Below are 8,495 nucleotides of genomic sequence, written 5' to 3'. Positions count from 1 at the left end.
CGATGTTGGTGCGTAAGGCATTGTGGGGATTCCCTTAGAGCATTTCAACATGGTGGACGAGATCGCGAAATAATATTATGCAATAATATTGTGTAGGAGAAGTGAAAAATTTGGAAAATGAAATGGAATACTTACAAATTAACAGCCTAATATAACAAAATTGTCGTGTATTAAATTGACTGCAGGTGAAATTGACGATGGCAGATGAGTTTCCGTCCCTTGATTCATCCCTTGAGGAAGATATTCGTCACGCCAGAAACTTAGGGGAAAACCAAGTGAAAGCTGAAAAACCTGATGTTATAGACTTCCTTCCCGCATCAAGTATTCTCGTTGATGAAGAACAAGAAGCTAATAATTCAAACACTTTAACAAAAATCGAAGAAGAAAAATCGGACCGGGAGCTTACACCGGTACCTGAGGTTCTTCTTGAGTGCGCTGAAAATGGAATGGTTGATCACGTAGAGAGAATATTAGATCAAGACCCATCTCTTATTAACTGTAGGGATAGCGACGGTTACTCGCCGCTTCACAGAGCTTGTTACAATGGACATTTGGACGTGGTTAAAGTTTTCTTGCAAAGAGGAGCTGATGTTCAGGCTAGAACAGAGGATGGATGGCAACCATTGCACTGTGCATGCAGATGGGGTGAATATGAGCTTCATGCATTGCAAGTTGTAACGGAATTATTTAAGGGATCATCCAGTCTCAAATGACTGTCTTTTAGAAAAGGCTTGGTTTTAGTTGGTTCATGGGCTGTCCTTTTCTTTATGCTCTTTGATCAAATCTTGAGATTTCTCATTTACGGTATGTAATTTTGTGCAATTTGAGCTGGAGGTGCGCTGGGAAAAATTACACCAATGCATTGTATTACATGTCCTGCAAAGGGCGTTGGTATACCCTCAATCAAAAAATGTATGCATCACTCTTCTAAACTCATCACTTAACTTGTAAGTGTAGAATCCAAAAAGTGTTTGGAATAACCTGTTATAAGTTATTATTCTTTTAGCATTTTGATAGAATTGGTGCTTACTTGATACATGCTTGATCTATTCTTCTCCTCTTGTTCACAGGGAAGACTAAGGTGGCATCTTTACTTTTGCAAAATGGTGCTGATATAAATTCACAAACCAACGGCAAGCAGACACCCCTTCATTTTGCAGCAAGTGGGGTTGGTGGAACTTCAACATTGCAATTGCTGCTGTGCAACAGATGGCTGGATGCCAGCCTCCTAAACATGCAGAATGAAACAGCACTAGATATAGCTAGACGAAGTGGAAAACACTATAAACTGTTTGAAATTGTTGAAGATTGTATCAATGTTAAATAATAATACAATACTTTGATTAGTAAATTAATTATAGTACATTGACTTATGTTCATCAAAGAGTACTTGTAAAAATGGAGGTTTCAGATGCCATATGCTTGCAGCACTGTAATACAATAGAATTCTTTGCCTCTCATGTATGTTTGCAGCACTGTAATACAATAGAGTTCCTTTTTTCTCAAACTCCCAATGAGTCTAACTAAAAGTGGTCTTCTTTCACCAACTAACCAATCTTTGATTTTCCAGACCTTCATATAATTGAAGCCCAGAATTCTTCATCTGATGACCATTTTACAACCAGTATAGCCCCCACCCCTCCCCTGCAAAGGAAATAATTGTGATTCTACTTCAAAGATTATGTTCCCCTATTTGACAACTTAATCCTGGCGTCTGAAAAATTTTCAATGCTATTCTTGCTGCGTAAGTCTCATATTTATTACCACCGATCTTCTTTGAAAAACGGATATTATTTTTCTCACGCTGGCGTTACCTACGCTTGGTCTGTTTATGGAGTGCAACAGGAGAATACAGTGCAGCTTAAACAACATCATTTGGGATCAACTTCCGTACCGTGGGCTCACAATGTTTTGTAAGTTTCAACATGGCGACACGTTCACTTATCATCGATCTTTTCAAAAGCCCCAATGGAACATCGTATGGTGTTCTTATCGCTGTCTTCATTGTCGTTTTGACTACAGGTTTCGCTTCTAAGTTATTCATTTGCTGTTATCGATTAGCTTTGTGGATTGATTTTATGTTGAACCTAATGTCGCCTATCAGATCAATGACGTGTGCTTTATGATCAGTTTCCCTTCATTGATCGGTTCGTTGATCTATATCAATATATATATATAAAAGGGAAAGCATTAAGCAAGCTGAGTTCACTGAAATTCAGGATAATTTTCTTAAAGACAGGCAACCGGCTACTTGGTGTTGCTGAAATCAAACAATAACTTTCGGAGACTGAAAAAGAGAAAAAATCGTGTTTGTGAAAACACAGGTTGATTATTTCAATTTATTTTCCTTGAATTCTATCCCGGAGAAACTAGAGGTAATTCTCATTTTTTTTTCTCTTGCAGTCCTTTACCTTTTGTTTGGTAGGAGTCGATCTAGAGGACGTGGGATCCTGTTCGTTGGACTTACAGATGCTGGCAAAACGCTACTCTTTAGCAGAGTAAGCTAAAAATTTTGAACCCTTCTCTTCTCTGTCATCAAAAAGTTATAACTTTTCAGGTTATTGATAGTCATCGCCTGCTTTCCTGAGCAGGGACTGATGTAAAAAACGCTCAAATTAAGCTGATATTGATATGAAATCGACGACAATATTTTACATCTATTTAAAGCTGTCAACATTCTGTTTGATTATTAGTAAATCACGTAGCTATAGATAATGGGCACTCCAGTCAAAAATTCCTTTCACTCATGAAACATTCATAGCACCTTTTTAGAACTAGAAAATATTTCATTATGTTGAAGAGGGTATGTTAGAATACAGATAAAATGTATATTAAATAATTAACCTATACCCTTTTTTTCTCAGCTATCTAGTGGAAAACATGTGAGGACACACACTTCAATAAAAGAAAACAAAAACCTTTATAAAGTAAAAGGCAGAAAGGTAAGAAGCTTTCCCAGTTAAGTTTACATGTAAATGTGTCTTTTTAAATTACAGATCCATTCATGCAGGTCTGATAACTGCATATGATAATCTGCCATGATTGTAGCTAGAAAGTCACTTTTGTTTTCATTATAACTAAGTATAAAGTATAGAAGGGATTTTTAAACCAAATAGAAATAAAAGAAATGAGATAATTGTATCTAACAGTAAATACTAGTTGGTAACATGGTCTTATCCTTTGGCTGAAGATTTTTTACGCTGGATAACAGATGCTTGTCAAGTGGTTCAACCAGGCTTACAATTTTCCAGTCAAATCTTAAATTTTTGTGGCAGTTGTTTGATGACCAACTTTTTTACAGCCTTGGTCATTATCATCAACAACACCATTCAAGTTAAAGTAGATTAGCTCATACTTTTTAACTGACATTTTTTTTACTTAAATCCAGTGGAAAGGTTTAATAGAGAAAATTAGTGACTGTTTGGGCCAGGATACTTTCTTTAAATTCAGGTATAAATCTTCGACTAAGAAATGGTAAAAGTAAATAATCCTATTGTTTCCAAGTTGATCTTTTAAATATGTCTTCATCAACATGTTTCTTGTTATTTTATACTCAGAGTGGCAAGACACTGGATCTAATAGATTTACCTGGTCATGAGAGAGTGAGGTCAAGATTTGTAGAACAATACAAGAGCCAGACAAGGTAACAAGGACTCAGAAGATATATGTAACATAAGAAAACTAAGCTCCAGATGGACAATGAAATAATTGTCAAACCAAGAATTCTTTTGTTTCCATCCAATTAGAGAACTTTGAGAGCTGTCTTCAGATCCCTTTTTTTTTTTTTTTTTGCTATGACATTTCACAAATGGTTAGACATTGTAGTCTTCTTGGATAACAATGTGCATCTTTGCTGTACTGTTTAGCAGGTGACCTTAAAGATCCCACAAACATCTTGTTAAATATGTGAAACATACATGTAACTCCTGGTGTTGTGGTCTGGTATTGTTATTGCTTAGATAGGCCCTCATTTGAACCAGCATTAAAGCTGAACTGGACCTCCCTTTTTACACATCTCAGATAAATAAATAAATAGATATTTGTCCCTAATTGTACTTAGTGGTCCATTTGCCTAGAATATATTTTCAATTGGTTTCTGAAACAGTAAGTAACTAGGAGTGTTAATTAGTTGGTTGCCAATCAATCTAAGGCTACCACCACCCACCCCTCCCCCCTCCCTCCATGTCTCAGCTTATCATTAGGTTTCTTATGATGTTCAGTTGTACCCATTAATACTTATGGTACTTATGGATAAAGAGTTTCTTGCCCAAGAACACACCACAATTTCCTGGCTTGGCTTGGGCTGGAGGCAAGACCTTTCTAATCCTCACTTGACAGGATGATACTTTTATTGTAATCTGACATGCTTTAATGAATCTTGAATTTAATGTAGCAGTGTCGCAAGTTTGAATTCAAAACCTTTACTTTCTCAAATAAACACCAATTAGTACTTACAGTTTTTAATTTGTTTTTATCAGAGGGATCTTGTTTGTTGTTGATAGCGTCAACTTTCCACGAGAAGCAAGAGATGTGGCAGAGTGAGTGTTGCCTATATAATATATTTAATACATGTTAAGAAAGCATTCATTTGTACATTTCCATGAGTAAGAGTAAACATCTTTTCAAAGAAAACCTTGTGTATGCACTATTTCTATTGATATTTTAAAAAAATTCAGCTTAAGAATTGTGTACCTCTTTTTTCTGGATTTAAGTTTGCATCTTAAGAAAAGAAACATTTTTATGAAACTAAATTTTAGCTGCAGGAGACTTCTAAAAACACATGAAGTAAAGGATTTTTCATACTTGCAGTGACCTTATGACTTCAAATTTTGAAACTTCTGCAGTTTCATGTAACTCAAGCCTGAGAAAGGTATCATTTTTGGGGTGTAGAAACTCCAGACAGTCCATTTCTAATACATAGAAAATATCCTCAGCCAATAAGCTGCTAATGAAGCTTATGATGGTCTAAGTATCCATCCACACCTTAAATAACACCATGTTTAAATGCCCCATCATTCAAATAAAAATAGGTAATAACATGATTTGGAGTCCAATTTAGGGTAAATAAGCACAAGTCATGTAAATTTTTCAAAGATAATAAAATTGCAGCCCTTATGGAGCACTCTATTTTTAGTCTGAAAAATGTTATAAGTGCTAATTGCACCAAATTGCAATAGAAATCATGTTATTACCTGTTAATAATGTACATGAAAAAGCATGGCAGAAAGTCATGACAGATAAAATTTTAAAAGCGTGTGTGGGCTATTTGTAACTTGTACTTGTGTTACAACTTTTCACTCATGTTACAACTTTGCATTTGTGTAACATGAGAATGCACTTGTTTTCAACCAACCAGAAGTGCATAGTTTTTTCATGTACATCATTATTACATAAGAATATATGTGATAATAAAGAACACTACAATTTGATACAATTTACAGAATACTGGCAGAGTTTCATATTAGGCAACATTTTTTTTTATCATGTCTGTACTGAGTTGTAGCTTAAAATCTTGTCTGACCTTTGTATAGGATAATGTATGACATTCTTGGTGACAAGTATTTATCCAAATCTACTTCCTCTATCCTGGTTGTATGTAACAAACAAGGTGAGCTTGTCAGGGAATCTCCTGAATTAATTTTTTCCAATAAACTGACTGATACAGCAATATTAATTCTGATGGGTTTCTGTAAGTAAACTTATTCAAATATTGCCTACAACTTCTATTTGTAACATCATTTCTTACGTTACATTCCATAAAACCTTTTTGATATAAAATACTTACAGAACAAAATTTGTCAAAGATGATTTGGTCCATCAATTTATAGATGGTTACCTTTTCATGTAACTGTCCTTTTACAAAAAAAAAAAAAACATTTCAAGTTTTCTCACAACATTCCAAATTGGTTATTTTGTGACTGGTAAACTGATAGAAAGTGTAGCCAGTTGTTTTCTTTAGATAAACTTAAAGCAAAACTCATTATTTTTTAATTTACTAGTGCAATAAATGATAGGTTTTTGACCAATAATGATGCTTGTAGCATGTAGTTTTGTAGTGACTCATAAAGTTCCTTTTCAGACCTTACAATGGCCAAGTCGCAGAGTGTAATAAAATCTCAGCTGGAAAAGGAAATGTAAGAAAAATCTTTCACTTTTGATGGTTTGACTCCTTCATTGCATTGGGTGGTAATCTGACCTCATTTCAGTGTTTGCATTTCATTGGTTGCATAATATCTAATATTTTCATAATTTACTCTCTGTGTTGTATAACCTGCTACATTTGATACTTGATTGATTGTCTTAATTTTGGCAACAAAATGTTTTCTGGGGGAAAGGTTTTGAAGCTGTGAGAATTGATCACATCATGGCTGTCATCTTTAAAGGTCCTATGATCTTAGAAAAAAAACAAAGTATTGTTTGAAGAATGAGGTATTGTACTTTCTTGTACATGCACCAGCCTCCTTTAGTTTCCAGAATTCATGAGGTGAGGTTTAAATTTCTCTCAGGTTTCGAAGAAATCTATGAGGAGGGAAACGGGATGCTATATGATCACAGTCCCACCCCCCCCTCGCCTTTTCCCCCTTTTCACCCTCTTCCCCCCCTCCACTCTAGTGTTCTCTCAACTTTCTCTCTTAGTTTGCCGGTACAACTGTACTTCTCTCTACTTCTAGTTGGAGTGGGACTCTGTGAGGGTAAATAAGCTGTGGTAGTGGATAAATTGGTAAAGAATTAAAAGCTGTCTTTTTCAATCTGGAGTCCAGGCAACTGCTCCCTCTACATGGATTAAGCTAACGGCTCGACGTTCTTGTTTATTGTTTTATTAGCAACACACTTCGCGTCACGCGTGCCGCTGCCCTACAAGGACAAGATGGCGGCCCAACCAATGACGCTGCGTATGTCGGAAAAAAGGGCAAGGATTTCGAGTTCAGTCATGTGTTGCCGCTGACCGTGGAGTTTGCAGAGTGCAGTGCCAAGGGCCAAGTAGAGGGAGAGGCTGATATCACTGCTGTGGAAAAATGGCTAGAAAAGATCGCATGAATTTGATGCTCTGTTTGTGAGAAGAAACTGTATTCAAGAATCTTGAAGATGCAATTAAGAAATATACAGTAAAGTATCGAGACTAAATCCAGGGCTGCTTTTGTTTTCCTTTTCTACGCTCTGCAATTAGTCTCGAAAACTCCTACCACCTTCCAAGCCAATCAGATGCAAAACTAAAACTACTTGCGAGTTGACCACGCGTTTAAATCTTTTCCCCTCAGTTAAGTGGCCTGCTCGCGATATTTTACAATACTCCGATAAGCCGTTGTGATAACTACAGTTTTGGCTTCGCGTCTGGTATTTGCTGTTTGGTTTGTTTGAGTATCTCTTACCTGGATATTCCTGTAAAGTTTAATGCAGTAATATTATCACTCACATATACGGATTAGAGTAGCGGATAAAAAAATTAAAGTATCTTTAAACTTGTCTCAGCTATTTTAAATTGTAAAGGTAGTGTGAGCCCTCGCCACAGAAGTTTAGAAGGCTATGAAATGAATTTATTTTGGTAGTCAAACCCCTGAAATTAATTGGAAAGAGTACTGCTCACTAAATTTCGGCGGATTTAAGATCGCAGCGCACGATGTCGACATTTTCTTTCCTCACCTAATAGCAATGATATTAAGCAAAGCTCAAGTAGTCGCTTAACTCCTCTCCCTCCCTCCCTCTCCTCTTCCTATCACGTACATCTACCTTTGAAGAGTACAAGTTTTTCCTCAATGTATTGAAGAGAAGCTTCAGAGTCAAGTAAAAAAATTGTTTATTCGATTCGCAACCCCCTGAGAAAATTTAAACTACTAAAGAATTGTCCATTAGGTAGGAAAAGGAGACATTTACCGAGCGTTCTACCTTATGTATAGGTCTTGTTTTAGTTATTTAATTCTCGCTCCAGCGGAATTCAGAAAAAATATATATATTCCTAAGAAAAGGGCATTTCAAACTTCCTTTTTACTTAGTCCGTAAAGGTTTGGTAATCATCAGATGAGCAGACTGATTTACACTGTTGTCATAGCAACTCCTGAGCGAGATTTGCATTTAATAGAACTTAAAATTAAGTTTTTAACATAAACAGAGCATTCTGTGAACAATGGTGAGAAGTCTTAATGAAAAAGTCAATGGTTGCGGTATCTACTGTTTATCAAGTTAGCGCTTACGTTTTCCATGTGAACAAGCAATGAACGAAGATGAACCTTCGGTTTTCGAAACATCGGCAAATGATGTAAACCAAACAGAAATTTCAGTTAGCGACGGTATTACGAGCAATCAGTCAAAAGGAGCATCAGAGAATTTACCTTCGAGAGAAACAGAAACAAGCGAATCAAACATTAGGGAAAGTGAATCTCGTTTTTCTAAGGAAAACATTGAAGCCAGTGGCGATAATGATACAACGGAAACATCAGAGCTTGAATCAAGAGCGGCGGGAATGTTGTCGCTGAATTCGGACGCTACCGCCGACTCCA

General features: G+C 36.2%; 3 protein-coding genes across 3 annotated transcripts in view; all 3 read left to right on the top strand.

Moving 5' to 3' along the window:
- Window positions 1–3: 3 nt before the first annotated feature.
- On the top strand, window positions 4–1,514 carry LOC113682541 (ankyrin repeat domain-containing protein 49). The gene is made up of 2 exons (XM_027199699.2): window positions 4–645; window positions 1,071–1,514. Exons 1-2 carry the CDS (start codon window positions 198–200, stop codon window positions 1,325–1,327), a joined length of 705 nt encoding a protein of 234 aa, XP_027055500.2. The 5' UTR covers window positions 4–197; the 3' UTR covers window positions 1,328–1,514.
- A 360-nt stretch (window positions 1,515–1,874) lies between these two features.
- LOC113682569 (signal recognition particle receptor subunit beta) lies at window positions 1,875–7,464 on the top strand. The gene is made up of 8 exons (XM_027199734.2): window positions 1,875–2,022; window positions 2,404–2,498; window positions 2,865–2,942; window positions 3,558–3,643; window positions 4,479–4,538; window positions 5,532–5,608; window positions 6,080–6,134; window positions 6,825–7,464. The coding sequence occupies exons 1-8, from the start codon at window positions 1,926–1,928 to the stop codon at window positions 7,036–7,038; spliced, it is 762 nt and encodes a 253-aa protein (XP_027055535.2). The 5' UTR covers window positions 1,875–1,925; the 3' UTR covers window positions 7,039–7,464.
- A 348-nt stretch (window positions 7,465–7,812) lies between these two features.
- LOC113682546 (uncharacterized) overlaps window positions 7,813–8,495 on the top strand; it is a 2,734-nt gene continuing 2,051 nt past the window's right edge. The window contains exon 1 of the mRNA XM_027199704.2: window positions 7,813–8,495. This exon is cut by the window's right edge and continues 173 nt beyond it. Within this exon, the coding sequence (XP_027055505.2) occupies window positions 8,210–8,495 (286 nt within the window). The 5' untranslated portion in view covers window positions 7,813–8,209.

The sequence above is a fragment of the Pocillopora damicornis genome, chromosome 8 (genome assembly GCF_964200805.1).
Source record: "Pocillopora damicornis chromosome 8, jaPocDami1.2, whole genome shotgun sequence".
NCBI classification, from domain to species: Eukaryota; Metazoa; Cnidaria; class Anthozoa; order Scleractinia; family Pocilloporidae; genus Pocillopora; species Pocillopora damicornis.
The sequence above is the reverse complement of the archived record's forward strand: the minus strand, read 5'-3'. Positions and strand labels throughout refer to the sequence as shown.